This window comes from Aegilops tauschii, chromosome 3, assembly GCF_002575655.3.
Source record: "Aegilops tauschii subsp. strangulata cultivar AL8/78 chromosome 3, Aet v6.0, whole genome shotgun sequence".
NCBI lineage: Eukaryota > Viridiplantae > Streptophyta > Magnoliopsida > Poales > Poaceae > Aegilops > Aegilops tauschii.
The window spans coordinates 452,849,767-452,864,942 of record NC_053037.3 but is presented as its reverse complement, the minus strand read 5'-3'; the positions used below and the strand labels follow the sequence as shown (position 1 = coordinate 452,864,942).

The 15,176-nt window shown below is 45.0% G+C and overlaps 1 protein-coding gene across 1 annotated transcript; it reads right to left on the bottom strand.

The window, feature by feature from the left end:
• Window positions 1-8,831: 8,831 nt before the first annotated feature.
• Window positions 8,832-13,237, bottom strand: LOC141020617 (uncharacterized). Its single transcript, XM_073510832.1, has 6 exons — window positions 12,551-13,237; window positions 11,468-11,801; window positions 10,673-10,775; window positions 10,116-10,206; window positions 9,959-10,021; window positions 8,832-9,759 (listed from the first exon to the last, which is right to left on the bottom strand). The coding sequence occupies exons 1-6, from the start codon at window positions 13,118-13,120 to the stop codon at window positions 9,037-9,039; spliced, it is 1,884 nt and encodes a 627-aa protein (XP_073366933.1). The 5' UTR covers window positions 13,121-13,237; the 3' UTR covers window positions 8,832-9,036.
• Between the last annotated feature and the right edge of the window lie 1,939 nt (window positions 13,238-15,176).

Here is a 15,176-nt window from a genome sequence, read left to right as displayed (position 1 = left end):
TTTGTTGTTTCATGAAGTATCCCTTCTTCCCTTGCCCTTCTTAAAACTAGTGGTTTTACTAACCATCAACAATTGATGCTCCTATTTGATTTCTACTTTCGCGGTGTCAAACATCGCGAATAGCTCAAGGATCATCATATCTATCCCTGATATGTTATAGTTCATCACGAAGCTCTAATAGCTTGGTGGCAGTGACTATGGAGAACCATCACTATCTCATATGGAAGATTAACTCCCACTCGATTCAAGTGATTGTAGTACTCAGACAATCTGAGCACATGCTCAACGATTGAGCTTTTCTCCCTTACTTTGCAGTCTTAAGAAACTTGTCAGGGGTCTCATACCTCTTGACGTGGGCACTAGTCTGAAATCCCAATTTCATTCTTCGGAACATCTCATATGTTCTGTGACGTTTCAAAACGTCTTTGGTGCCACAATTCTAAACCGTTAGCATTACGCACTGAACTATCACGTAGTCATCAAAACGTGTATGCCAGATGTTTCACAACATCTACAGATGACGCTGAGGTTCAGCACACCGAGCGGTGCATTGAGGACATAAGCCTTCTGTGCAGCAATGAGGACAATCCTCAGTTTACGGACCCAGTCCGCATAATTGCTACTATCAACTTTCAACTAAATTTTCTCTAGGAACATATCTTAAACAGTAGAACTAAAGCGTAAGCTATGCCATAATTTGCAAAGACCTTTTCACTATGTTCATGATAATTAAGTTCATCTGATTATTTAATGAACTCCCACTCAGATAGACATCCCTCTAGTCATCTAAGTGATACATGATCCGAGTCAAACTAGGCCGTGTCCGATCATCACGTGAGACGGACTAGTCATCATCGGTGAACATCTCCATGTTGATCGTATCTACTATACGACTCATGTTCGACCTTTCGATCTCTTGTGTTCCGAGGCCATGTCTGTACATGCTAGGCTCGTCAAGTCAACCTAAGTGTTTCGCATGTGTTCCGAGGCCATGTCTGTACATGCTAGGCTCGTCAACACCCGTTGTATTCGAACGTTAGAATCTATCACACCCGATCATCACGTGGTGCTTCGAAACAACGAACCTTCGCAACGGTGCATAGTTAGGGGGAACACGTCTCTTGAAATTTTAGTGAGGGATCATCTTATTTATGCTACCATCGTTCTAAGCAAATAAGATGTAAACATGACAAACATCACATGCAAATCATAAAGTGATGTGATATGGCCAATATCATCTTGCGCCTTTGATCTCCATCTTCGAGGCGCGGCATGATCACCTTCGTCACTGGCATGACACCATGATCTCCATCATCATGATCTCCATCATCGTGTCTTCATGAAGTTGTCTCGCCAACTATTACTTCTACTACTATGGCTAACGGTTAGCAATAAAGTAAAGTAATTACATGGCGTTTTCATTGACATGCAGGTCATACAATAAATTAAGACAACTCCTATGGCTCATGCCGGTTGTCATACTCATCGACATGCAAATCGTGATTCCTATTACAAGAACATGATCAATCTCATACATCACATATATCATTCATCACATCCTTTTGGCCATATCACATCACATAGCATACCCTGCAAAAACAAGTTAGACGTCCTCTAATTGTTGTTGCATGTTTTACGTGGCTGCTATGGAATTCTAGCAAGAACGTTTCTTACCTACGCAAAAGCCACAACGTGATATGCAAATTTCTATTTACCCTTCATAAGGACCCTTTTCATCGAATCCGATCCGACTAAAGTGGGAGAGACAGACACCCACTAGCCACCTTATGCAACTAGTGCATGTCAGTCGGTGGAACCTGTCTCACGTAAGAGTACGTGTAAGGTCGGTCCTGGCCGCTTCATCCCACGATGCCGCCGAATCAAGATAAGACTAGTAACGACAAGTAAATTGACAAAATCGACGCCCATAACTACTTTGTGTTCTACTCGTGCATAGAAACTACGCATAGACCTAGCTCTGATACCACTGTTGGGGAACGTAGTAGAAATTCAAAATTTTCTACGCATCACCAAGATCAATCTATGGAGTAATCTAGCACCGAGGGGAAGGGGAGTGCATCTACATACCCTTGTAGATCGCTAAGCGGAAGCGTTGCAAGAACGCGGATGAAGGAGTCGTACTCGTAGCGATTCAGATCGCAGTTGATTCCGATCTAAGCGCCGAACCACGGCGCCTCCGCGTTCAACACACGTGCAGCTCGGTGACGTCTCCCATGCCTTGATCCAGCAAGGAGAGAGGGAGAGGTTGGGGAAGACTCCGTCCAGCAGCAGCACAACGGCATGGTGGTGATGGAGGAGCGTGGCACTCCAGCAGGGCTTCGCCAAGCACTGCGAGAGACGAGGAGGGAGAGGGGTAGGGCTGCGCTATGAGGGAGATGTTCTCATGTGTATGGCAGCCCCAAACCCCCACTATATATAGGGGAGGGGGAGGGGTGCGCCCCCATCTAGGGTTCCCCCCCCAAGGGGTACGGCTAGCCCTAGATGCATCTAGGGGGCGGCCAGAGGGGGAGAGAGGGGGCGCACCACTAGGTGGGCCTTAGGCCCATCTAAGCCTAGGGTTTCCCCTTTCCCCCCTTCCCTGCGCCTTGGGCCTCTTGTGGGGGGCGCACCAGCTCACCTGGGGCTGGTCCCCTCCCACACTTGGCCCACGCAGCCCTCTGGGGCCAGTGGCCCCACCTGGTGGACCCCCGGGACCCTCCCGGTGGTCCCGGTACGTTACCGATAGCACCCGAAACTTTTCCGGTGACCAAAACAGGACTTCCCATATATAAATCTTTACCTCCGGACCATTCCGGAAATCCTCGTGACGTCCGGGATCTCATCCGGGACTCCGAACAACATTCAGTAACCACGTATATCTATTCCCTATAACCCTAGCGTCATCGAACCTTAAGTGTGTAGACCCTACGGGTTCGGGAACCATGCAGACATGACCGAGACGTTCTCCGGCCAATAACCAACAGCGGGATCTGGATACCCATGTTGGCTCCCACATGTTCCACGATGATCTCATCGGATGAACCACGATGTCGGGGATTCAATCAATCTCGTATACAATTCCCTTTGTCTAGCGGTATAGTACTTGCCCGAGATTCGATCGTCGGTATCCCGATACCTTGTTCAATCTCGTTACCGGCAAGTCTCTTTACTCGTTCCGTAACACATCATCCCGTGATCAACTCCTTGGTCACATTGTGCACATTATGATGATGTCCTACCGAGTGGGCCCAGAAATACCTCTCCGTTTACACGGAGTGACAAATCCTAGTCTCGATTCGTGCCAACCCAACAGACACTTTCGGAGATACCTGTAGTGCACCTTTATAGCCACCCAGTTACATTGTGACGTTTGGTACACCCAAAGCATTCCTACGGTATCCGGGAGTTGCACAATCTCATGGTCTAAGGAAATGATACTTGACATTAGAAAAGCTCTTAGCAAACGAACTACACGATCTTGTGCTAGGCTTAGGATTGGGTCTTGTCCATCACATCATTCTCCTAATGATGTGATCCCATTATCAACGACATCCAATGTCCATGGTCAGGAAACCGTAACCATCTATTGATCAACGAGCTAGTCAACTAGAGGCTTACTAGGGACATGGTGTTGTCTATGTATCCACACATGTATCTGAGTTCCTATCAATACAATTTTAGCATGGATAATAAACGATTATCATGAACAAGGAAATATAATAATAGCCAATTTATTATTGCCTCTAGGGCATATTTCTAACACCCGCACCTCTTCGCGTCCGTCGCCGCCGCCGTCCGCCAGGCGCCGCCCCCGTCCTGGGCGCCGCAGGCCCACGCCCTCGTCTGGGAGGCCGCTGGAGCGCGGCGTCCCCGCGGGTGGAGGAGAGCGCAGCGTCCTCGCCGGAGTGGAAGTGGGCGGGGCTGGACGAGGCCGTCATGGCCGACGCGCGGCGGCTGCGCGAGCGCACCGAGGAGGTGGTGCTGCGGAGGACAGAGCAGGACAGGCGGCTGCTGTGGAGGGACCCGGCATGGAGCGCGTCCGCAGTGTCCGCTTTTTGATTCTTGCGTTGGATACCCGCAGTGTCTGCCCCATGTCCGCTTGGCGGACAGGAGACCCAAACGGACAAAAAGCGGACAAAATTCGTGCCCGTTCGGGTCCCTGCGTTGGAGTTGCTCTAACATCTCATATTTTTTTGAGAATTTTTTGAAACTTTAAAACATCGTTTCCTTTTGGTTTTTACCGGTTTCCATGTGATATTTGTTTGGTTCCTGAAACAATACGTGATCTAGCGGCCGCAGCAAGTTGCAAAAAATGTGAGGACAATCCTTCGTGGCTCTCAAATTTGAGCGGCCGCATCAAGTTGCGAAAGATTCTCCTCCCCCTGCACGGTTGCCTCCACCTCGGCGTCGGCCCCGCTGTGTTCCTTACCTCCGCCGACCACCACGCAGCCCCGCCAACCTCGGGCCGCTAAATTCTAGCAAGAATTGGGCTTGTTTTTTCTTCTTTTTTTCGTCTTCCGAAGGCGCTCCCTCTCGTTGTCCCTGGCCCAACGGTGCTCTTTTGTGTATGCCATGGCAAACTATTTGAAAATTCCATTACATTTTTGTTTTCGATATAGTATGGCAAATTTTTTACATACCATGGCAAACGTGTAGTAAGTTCCATGGCATTTTTATTGAACATATCATGGCAAATTCTTTTTGATACTTTTATTTTTGGACATGATAAATTTATTTATCTATATCTGATGGCTAGGATGTGGCAAATCCGTACAACCCGAGCCGTCGATTTTCAACATCCAACGGCTGAAAAGGTGCACCTGTGTTGCTCTTGGATCGTGCTCACCCTCCCGCTCCACGGCCTCGCCTCCCCATGCCCACTAGCCAGACCATTTCTTACTTCATCCCTCCCAGCCTTGCGTGCGCTACCTCGTCCGAACAAATGTCCCATCATGATAAATATACTTTGTTGCACTACTTCATACTAGTAAGGTACACGTGCATTACACGCATGAGATTTGGCAACCAAATTATGAATAAATACACATTATATATAGCATGTAAGCTTTGAGTCATATATGCATGATGTAGATGTTCGTTTAATTTTTATAGTTCATCTCATTCAAAATCATTTAGTTTTGATAAAAAAGACTAATCTATTTTAAGATTTATGGAATTGTGCGTTGTAAAGCATAAAGTAAAAACAAATAATAGCAATTCATGTAGAATTTTTTGGGGTAATACGGAAGATTTTAGAACAAAAGAGAAGTGCTTTGTGTTTTCAGGTTTGTGCATTATGCTTAAGTTCAACCATGGAGTCTTCTAGATTGTACATATGGCAAAATCTGATGAAATGTAGATGATATCCAACGGCCAGTAGTGCTCGGATTTGCCATCTTTGCACCGTCGGATTGATTTCATCCAACGACCATCTTTCAAAGTTATTCACACTATATAAGGTATAGATATAGATATAGATATAGAAATCCACCGATTCGGCGGTGTCTCTGTCGCCCAAGTTTATCCCTCCTTGCAATCGCACGAGCAAAAAATCCATCTTGTCTTGCCATCCGCTTCCCAGCATGTGCCCATCACCCCGCTTTTAAAGTGCACAATCCAGAGCTGCTGTAATTTCGTCCGGGAATAACGTGGGAGGAACCGCAGCATGAGCCAGAGCCATATCCCATTGAGCGGCGGCCAGTTGACATCAACAAAGTGATGAACGATGGCCGTATTTATTATAGAGGATGATGTGGAGAAGATGTGTGACCAATCCGAGAAACAAAACGAGAAAGAGTGAGGACAGAACATACACGAAAGTTCTACAGTTTTTTTTTTGTTTTTTTTTTTTTGAGAGAAGGAGAGTTCTAGATATGTGTAGATTTTTTTTTTGAGGGAATCTAGATATGCGTAGATTTTTTTTTTAGGGCAAAAGCTAAACTTTATTGATGATAGTCCACATGATGTGGGATACAAACCGGGTCGTGGGGGTTCGACAACCAAACGTGCCTCCCTTGACCGAGGAATAGAGAGTGTTTAGCTAGACTATGGGCCTCGCCATTAACGGCTCAACCTTTAAACATAAAACTACAGTTAAAACTAGCAGCTCGAAGGTTGATTTCTTTGATAACCGAGCCATAACAGCCCTGAGTTCCATTGGGGATGTCGCTCACCACCTGTTTGCAGTTGAAGGAGACAACATTGGAGAAGAAGATCTTCAGCCAAGGCTAATGCTTCTCTGCAAGCAATAGCCTCTAGCGTCGCCGGGTCATGTTGGTCCTCGATAACCAATGCTGAGCTTCCAAGATAGTCTCCAGCTTCATCACGGCACACTGCAACAGCTAATCCGCGTCGGTCCCTGTAAACTGCGCCGTCGACGTGGAGATATGCGTAGATGGGCATGGATGTTTTTCTTTTTCTTTTGACAACCCGATGGATGGACATGCACGTGTGAAGAAGAGTCTTAGAAAGCAGCTTTTGTGGCCCGTTGATGACTAAGTGCTCAGATGTATTTATAGGCCGAAATAGAGTCCATATACTCCTTTTTTTTGAGTGGTTAGAGTCCATATTACTCGAGCTCACTCATTACGACATTTGGGTGGGCAATCGTACACTAAGCCGGCCCACTTCGATGGTTGACACTGTAGTAATATTGTTTCTCTATATTTCCTGTGTTCTCCAGAAAAATGGCTACAGGAATATGTAATTGCAAGATTAAAATATTTTTGTATACAACTTTATCAAAAATAGAACATGCTCACAAATCTAAAAAAACATGTTCTCCAATGCATAAGAATGTGCATGAATTTCAATAATATTCACGATTTCTGGAAAAAAAATCCATGAATTTAAAAAATAGTTTTAAATTTTAAAAAAATGTTCACGAATTTTGAAAAATGACTCCAAATAACAATAATGGTTGTGTATTTTAGAAAATAAATTAATATTTTTTAAGAAAATGTTCACCTGTATATATAAAAATAAATAAGAAAACCAAAAATGACCAGCGTCTATAGTTACAAAATTTCATATATTTGAAAATAAAACAGAAAAAATAAGATGGAAAAATAAAAAATAAAAAAGTGTCAGGTAAAAAACTCAAAATAACAACAAAGAATGGAAAATAAAAGATAGAAAGCAAAAAAGACACATGAACATTACCAAAGGAACCACAAAAATCCCTCAACAAAGCCGCTATTGGAAAATTTAAAAACAGTCATCCACCTTTGCTTCCCTACTGGACCTGTCCCATGACAAGTCATCATGTGCGAATCTCTGACAACTCAACACAGGGAATGTCATAGAGTTTTGTGAACCAAGCTATGGTTGGATGGTTAGGTGGACAGTGTTTATCCTGGATTTATTACAGGATTTCTGGCGACGCATGTTCAGTGGGAGGAGACGTTCCCGTCGACTACGAGGCGTCTAGGATGACTTGGTAAAATCTCAAGAGGATATGCCGGCTCAGTATCTCGGAGGTGCTCATAAGGGAAGGGTGTGTGTGTGTGCGTTCATAAAGGTGATTGTATGGGCGTATATATGAGCGCTTGCGTCTGTACTGGGTTTAAAAAAAGAATGTCATAGAGTTTCCACTACATGAATGCTTAAGCACACCTAAAGACACACGGTAGGCTATCGTAGTCTCAGAATATTACACATAATTGTTATCACAATATACACTAAAATAAAAAAACACAATATTTTAGTCCGCAAATATATCGTGCATGTTTTATACATTGTATAAACTGTTAACATGCATCGTCGACATGCATGTCATAAACGTGCAAAGCACGTGCCACTTACTAGTTGTTCATAGCATGGCAACTTTACTGTACATACCATGCCAAATTAGAGTTTTTGATAAATTCTTTCATTTATACCATGGCAAATTATTTGAAGATTCTGTGGCACATTTGTTTTTTACATTTATTTGTAAAATTCAAACTTTTGGGGGCCATGGCAAATTGCATTGAGAGACCATGAAAATTTGATTTTTACAGCATGGCAATTTATTGTTCGGAGCCAGGGCAATTTATTTCTCCCTGGACTATGGCAACTTCTTTTCACGGCCATGAAAATTTTAGTTCAGCAACAAAACAAAATAAGCAGGGTTTCAGCAATTTTCTAAAAAAAAGAAGGATTTCTTTTTTCCTATTTTAGTAATTTTCTAAAAAAAACTCTCATGTCAACTTCATTTCAATCACAGTCTAAAGACTTTCATTACATTTTTTAGTTTTACCATGGCAATTTTATTACAACCAGCATGGTAAATATATTTTTTAGATGTTTTCTTTACCATGAGAAATGTTCACATGTAACTTTTACATAATTTTTTCATCATACACATGGCAAATTTGCATACAAAAATTGTTCATACATGTCTTCCAATCCTTGTTTTGGATGGGGGGTTGGGGGTTAGGAGCTGAAGGTAGGGGGTATTTTCTGCGTAAGTATATTCTATGATTTTCCATGATCATGGTCTAGATGTGTTTCGAGTAGAAACTTTCTTCTAAGTTTTCCTTTCAATCTGTAATTTATATTTATAAATTATTTGATGGCAGTTTCATACTTCCTCCGTCTCAAAATAAGTGTCTCAACTTTGTACTAACTTGACGGAGGGAGTATAATATAGCATGACATTTTTATAAATTAAAACATGGCAAGTTGTAAATTATGTTTCTCTACATTTTTCTGTATGAGATTTTTTTTTTCTGTATGGCATCTTTTTCAGAAAGTACTTAACTGGGCCCGGCCTATGCTGTTTTTCCTGCGCACTGTTTGGCTCGGACAGAGATGCAGTGAGAAAACAACATTAGGGCATCGACTGCATGTAAAAAGCCAAAAGTGCACAAATGATACCCTTGCAAGTTAGGAGTACATCAAATGTGCCTGCTGTTTCTCGCAACAACGATATCATTTTACCATTCAAAAGCATTACAACGAAATCATAGCTCACGGCAACAAGATAAAGTTGTGAGGAGGCTTACAAATATTCTGTGACTATACACGGTCCCATACTTGGTTTAGTCAAGAAACTCAGGCCGAGAAATCTGAGAACCCTTCTTCACTCGCACAGCACTGCTCTGCGTCGGAATCCTCACCTGAAACCTTTTCGGTTATTTCAGTATCAGCACCCTTGTCGTCAGCTTCGTCGTCGTCCTCACTTCCATCCTCCTCGCCGCTGGAGCTCGATTCCGGCTGATCACCATTTTCCTTCAAACCGAGGCTGCAGTCCTTGGCCGTCTCGGCATCCGGCAAGTCATCATCTGAGTCTTCCTCGTCAATATCACTTTCAAGCTCTATCTGGTCCACCTTGACAATAGGGAACTCCAGCGGCTTAGCAGGCCAGTCCTTGAAGAAATTGTTCAAGGCCATGAATTTGAACGTGTGCAGAAGCCTGTGCCTGTCCCTCTTGATATCAGAGTTAAGAAGCTTCTGCAAGAGGGTTGGTTCCCTACTCTTGGCCATCGCACCACCATCATGACGACGACTATTGTTGTTCCTCTCCCTCGGTCTTTTAGACTGAAAATCTTCTCTGTCGTCAGACCTCTGTCGCTTATTGTCACGGCCACGGCCCCGACCACGGCCACGCCCTCGGTTTCCAAAACGACCACCCCCCTGTCGAGTCTTCCAATTACTTTCCTTTTCATCGCCTTGACGTCCCCTGGGTTGACCCTCAGTGTCAGACAGATAGCCAGGTGGTAGTTCAGGGAGTTCCAAACCCAATTCCTTCTGCTTTGCTATAACTTCCTTGAGTTCCTGCACCAAATGAAACAACAGTATTCAAGATTAACGCGTGTCGTAGATGGAAATATTGGAACAGCGTCGTCCGAATATGAAGACATATAAACCTGAAGTCCTTCATACGAAGTAAATAGAACCACTTAAAGAGATCAATTCTTCTTCTGTTTAAAATCTAGAGAAGACATACATGAACCATAGTACTAGAGCGGCTTACCCGGCGGCGCATTTGGGCCTCTTCATCTTTCTTTTGCTCATCCAATTGACTCTGACACAACTTCTGTATTATGAGGTCAGCAGTCAGTCAATGCTTCTTCCATGTTGACATAAAGTTGCCCAGTACTAATAAAAAACATAAATGTATAAACGTTGACCTTGTTTATGTTGGCACTTGTAGGGTAGTTTTTCTTGCGTGCTTGAACCCACCGTTTAACTTCTTTTTTGTCATAAATGATAGGAGGGCGCCTGCAAGTATATACTAAATCAATACAAAATTGGTAACAAATGAGATGGTCTAAGAACATGTGAACTGGAGAACAACAAATAACAAGTTAACAACAAAATATAGGCGTCAAAAAGTTTAGGTCGGCTTGTTCAATTCTGTTACTTTAGTCGATGAACTTTTATTTTTGCTAGAACAACATACAAGGATTCAATCATTTGCCAGATGACTACAAACATGTTTTAATAATTTAGAATAAAGTGACATAAAAGGTCTGGTGGTTAGACAGAAATATGGGCATCTAGCTGAGTAACAGAAATTTGTTACCACAAGCTAGTTGGTAGTTAGCGCTAGAAATGATGAAGACAGTTTTCTACTATACACAGACCATGAGAGATGCAGATATCAAAACATGTAATGAAACTCGTTCTCAATACCAATTATACACTTATGTATATGAAAAATAAATCAGCATTCAGCATGACATACTTTCGAACTCTTTCAGATGCTGGGCTGTCAATGTGACAATCTCCTGATATTGGACTGTCACTACTTGTAAAATTAGATTTTCCTTCTCTCCAGTCATTTCTTCCTGAAAAGATGATAAAGTAACTCATGGTAGTTAGAATACTAATGATATTGTATGACATGCTCTTCTATCATGTAGCTAAGGTGATCAAATACGTGACTCGATGTATATCATAAAATAGCACAAAGTTATACACAACTGTGGCAGATAAGATGTGGACTGCAGCATATTCATTTGTACTTTCCTTGCAGTTCTTTTTTTTTCAAGATTCTGTAGGGGAGGCCCTGACAGGAAAATTACAACTTACACACAATATGTACAAGGAACACAGTGGACTAGACTACACAGCAAGACATATACATGGGACCTTAAGCTAAAGAGTCAATCCAATTGACCAGAGGGCACTTAGCCTCCTCTTTAACCTTATGTACAAGTAACCGCATGCCTTCTGTTCAAAGATTTCATTGTTACTTTGCTTCCTACTTTCCTTGCAGTTATAAGCACTTAAAGTGAAGCTACACATTATGTCAAGCGCATCACAAGTTAAGAGTTCAAGGCTAACTGACGATCATGCAGGTTCTACTTTTTTTAGTGGGAAAACAATGCATTGTAGAAATGAGTTATCATGCAATTAGACTTATGGACGCTCCTGCAGCCATGCTTAATTTTGATGAACGCAGCCCCCTATGCATGTTCAAAAGCATGAGGTGACACACAGTAAGTTCTATTTGTATGCCATAAGCATAGTACAGTACCTCTTCCACGGCCTTGATTAAAATTTCTCCCTCTCCCCCTGCCACCAGATGGGCTAAACCGTCCATCCCTACCATCTCCTCTTCCCCTTCCACCAGATGGACTGAATTGCCCTCCACCCCTACTATCTCCTCTCCCCCTTCCACCAGATGGATTGAATTGCCCTCCACCCCTACTATCTCCTCTCCCTCTTCCACCAGATGGACCAAACTGCCTTCCATCCTTACCATCTCTTCCAGGGTTAAATCGGGATTTCTGATCTGTTGCATTATTCCTCACACCATTTTCAGAGGCAACATGAGAGGCGCCATCTGATTTGTTATTAGTTTGGCTTACCTGTGACAAATTAAGAGAAACATCAATTAGATAACAGAGCTGTGCTGTACATTAGTAGGGACCAGTACATCTAAGTAACAACAACAAAACTTGTAACCCGAGGTCTGCGTGTGAGAGGTTAGTGATGATATAGCGATCATATTACCAATTCATAACAGCAACAGTAATATTAATCGATATGTTTATAGATATACATTCCAAAACAATCACAAAAGCATTTCTCACACATTTATGAGAAGTAAGAAAGTTTGAGAAGGACAAATGTGTGCCCCCCAAAAAGCAGAAGGGCATTCAGAATAGAGCTTAGTTGTGCCCATAGATACAGATACTGTAAACAAGAGATACCAATACTCCAATAGATAATTCCCTGGTGTGTGGCAGGCAGTACACTAACTATTTGGGCGCAGTCAAAAATTATTTGTATACTGAAACATCATGCTTGGGTAGCCAAACAATACAGCATTGCCATTCATCATTATCAGAATATCGTCACGGTGTCCTGATCCTAAATGCTCCTGCTAACACCCATAGAGAAACATCACTCTGAAAGACATGACAGCTAATCAGCTATCCCAATGAAATATGCCGCTAGTGGGGGAAATTGAACAAAAACGACAATCACAACTATTTACTGATCAAAAATGAAGAAGAATGGAGTGTGTTTTTTTTTTCAATAACCGCTGCAGTGCGCTGATATGATCCTAAAGGCTAAAAGAGTAGTGTTATTAGGCAGCAAATGATTCACCCACCTGACCGACCCCTCCGCTACTGCTCCGATCTTTCCCATCAACGTTCAGCGCAGGCCTCGGCGAGCCGTTCACCCCGACGCCGCCGCCGCCGCCGCTGCCACCATTCCAGGCAGCGCCCATCATCGGCAGGGGCGGCCGAGGCCCGGCCAACCCGGCACCACCAGGCCGGAACCCGCCGCCGCCGCCGCCGTTGAAGCCGGCCTGCGGGCCAGGGAAGGCCCCGAACTGATTGGGGTTCGGCGGGAAGCCTCCCGGCAAGAAGGGATTTTGCTGCTGTTGTGGCTGGTGGTGGTGTTGTTGTTGGTGCTGCTGCTGCTGGAGCGCGGCGGCGGCGAGATAGCCGAGGTTCTGGAGCTGCTGCGCCTGGCCGAAGAGCTGCATCGCGAGGAAGGGGTTGGCCGCCGCCACCGCCGCCATCGGGTTGGCGGCGCCGAAGCCGGGGAACGCGGCGGGGTTCATCTGCTGCTGGTGGTGCATGGGGAGGGCGTGGGGCGGGGGCTGGCCGGGGTCGCCGGGCCGCGGGTGGTGGGGCTGGGCGGCGCTGGGGCGGGGAGGGTGGAAGGGGCGCATGTCGACGGAGGGAGGGGAGGCGGAGGCGGGTGGGGAAAGATTTTGGGTAGGGTTTTAGGGGCGAGGCGAGGGGGTCGTCCGGCGAGGAGACTAGTTAGAGCTGTCTGTCTGTCTGACCGTTCGTGCGCTCCTGAGTTCTCTTCTGCTTACAAACGCCGTGTGATCGTTTGTGCACGAACGGTCAGGAGTGCCAACTAGGAGTATTTTGATCTGGCTCTTGCGTATGTAACCATGTATCACTAATTCACTATCAATATACATTATTCACTTACCAAAGAAGCAATATTTTTTTTCACTTGACCAAAGAAGCAATTTTACCCCGAGGTTGTTGTCGATCAGCCTGCTCCGGTCGGCGCAGATCGCGATGATGGTCGGGGATGGGAGGGGTGGCTAGGGCGAAGACAAGGATGGGGGGTGGTGGGGCGTGGAAGAGGGGGATGCTGCTGCGTCAACGATCTGCAGCCCCTTTGCCGCCATGCCGCTGCTAGGAGGATTGGCGCTGCCACCGGTCGCTAGGTGAAAGAACATGCGGTGCCCCCATGTTTGGTTTTGGTAATTGATGACAATCTCTATGGACTAATGGTTGCCTTGAGTTATATTTGAAGGATTTGTCCATAGGCATTTCTTGAAGTCCATGTGTTGGTTTCAAGGAGTTTATTCAAAGATTGGTCATGTGAGAGTTGAGCTTATTGCAAGCATGTCTTGAAGAAGAAGATTGTGTGATCATTCATGTTTACCTTCAAGACATCATCCAAATGAAGAGAGTTGGAAAGAGTCAATGTTGATCAAGACTAAGTCAAGAGTGAATCAAGTTGATCAACACACAAAGCGCACAAGATGTACCGAGGGATCAAGCGATCCCATGGTATGGTAAGCATTGTCAATTACGCTTTGTGTACTAACCCATGGTCTTCGTGAGAGTTCTTTGTGGGGTTAGGTTGCGGTGTGCAAGTTCAAGTGAAGCGGGCAAGTCCTAGTAAAGCATCACGAAGAGATCAAATGCTTGAAGCCATTGTGGTGACAATGGACTTGTGAAGATGTGCGGAAGGGTGGCTCACCCATAGTGGAATATGGGGGAGCAATCAACTAGTCTTCATCGAGCCAACGCAATCAAGAAAGGTGGTCCATCTCGAGGGAGTCAAGATCGTCATCATCTAGCTCAAGTGGACCATGTGCAAGGCAAAGGTTTGCCCTTGATAGGTTTTCTATTTTACCGGTCTCATGATGGTAGTTGGGAGACCGGGTTATAGGATCGATTGCCGTACTATCAAGGGGGGATCTCGATGAGTAGCTTGATCGTATCATTCGTAGAGAGCTCAAACCATTGCATCCTTGCATCATCTTTCTTGGTTCTTGTTTGGTTTTTCTCTTTGTGAGTTTTGGAGCTTATGGTCATCTTGATGACAAGCTCGAGTTCATCGAAAACGGAGTTCACTCGCATCTTCTATGATGTTTTCGATGTTGGAAGGTTATGCCGGTTCTTCTCGGTTGGAGGTTTCACTCCTCTATTTGTTGGCATACCTTCCTTGCCTCTTCTTACTATAACCAGTCGCTGTTTTGATGCTACTCGTCGTCTTGTATCCAACAAGCTTGAGTTTGCTCAATTCGGAGCTCATATGCAGAAGTTATGGCAGTTTTGGTCCCAGCGGTAGTACCGCGGGCCGGAGCGGTAGTACCGCTTGGGTGCTACAAGCGGTAGTACCGCTCTAGAGCGGTAGTACCGCTGGTAGCCCCCAACCGTAGTACCGCTGCGGTCTCGTGCTAGTACCGCCTCGATTCGAGGGGTCTTTTTCGTGTTGGGTTTTACGGTACTAGCCACGGCAGTGGGGGCCGTAGTACCGCTCGTATGCGGTAGTACCGCCCTGACCACCGCGGTAGTACCGCTCTGGCCCCAGCGGCAGTACCGCGGGGGGGGGGGGGGGCGGTAGTACCGCTCTCTGCGGGGCTGGTGTGGGGGGTAACGGTTGGATTGTTCCCCCCATTATATAAGGAGGTCTTCTTCCCCAATGAACCTTATCCTTTGAGCTCGTGTTCTTTCCCCATTGTTGACCTTCTT

What these genes read in the sequence shown, in the direction of transcription:
- LOC141020617 (XM_073510832.1), bottom strand. Translation starts at nt 13,120, where the DNA reads ATGCGCCCCTTCCACCCTCCCCGCCCCAGCGCCGCCCAGCCCCACCAC. An exon ending in TAATCAAGGCCGTGGAAGAG is followed by an intron (nt 10,776 to 11,467) that starts GTACTGTACTAT and finishes TCATCTTTTCAG; the next exon opens with GAAGAAATGACTGGAGAGAA. An exon ending in CAAGTGCCAACATAAACAAG is followed by an intron (nt 10,022 to 10,115) that starts GTCAACGTTTAT and finishes CTCATAATACAG; the next exon opens with AAGTTGTGTCAGAGTCAATT.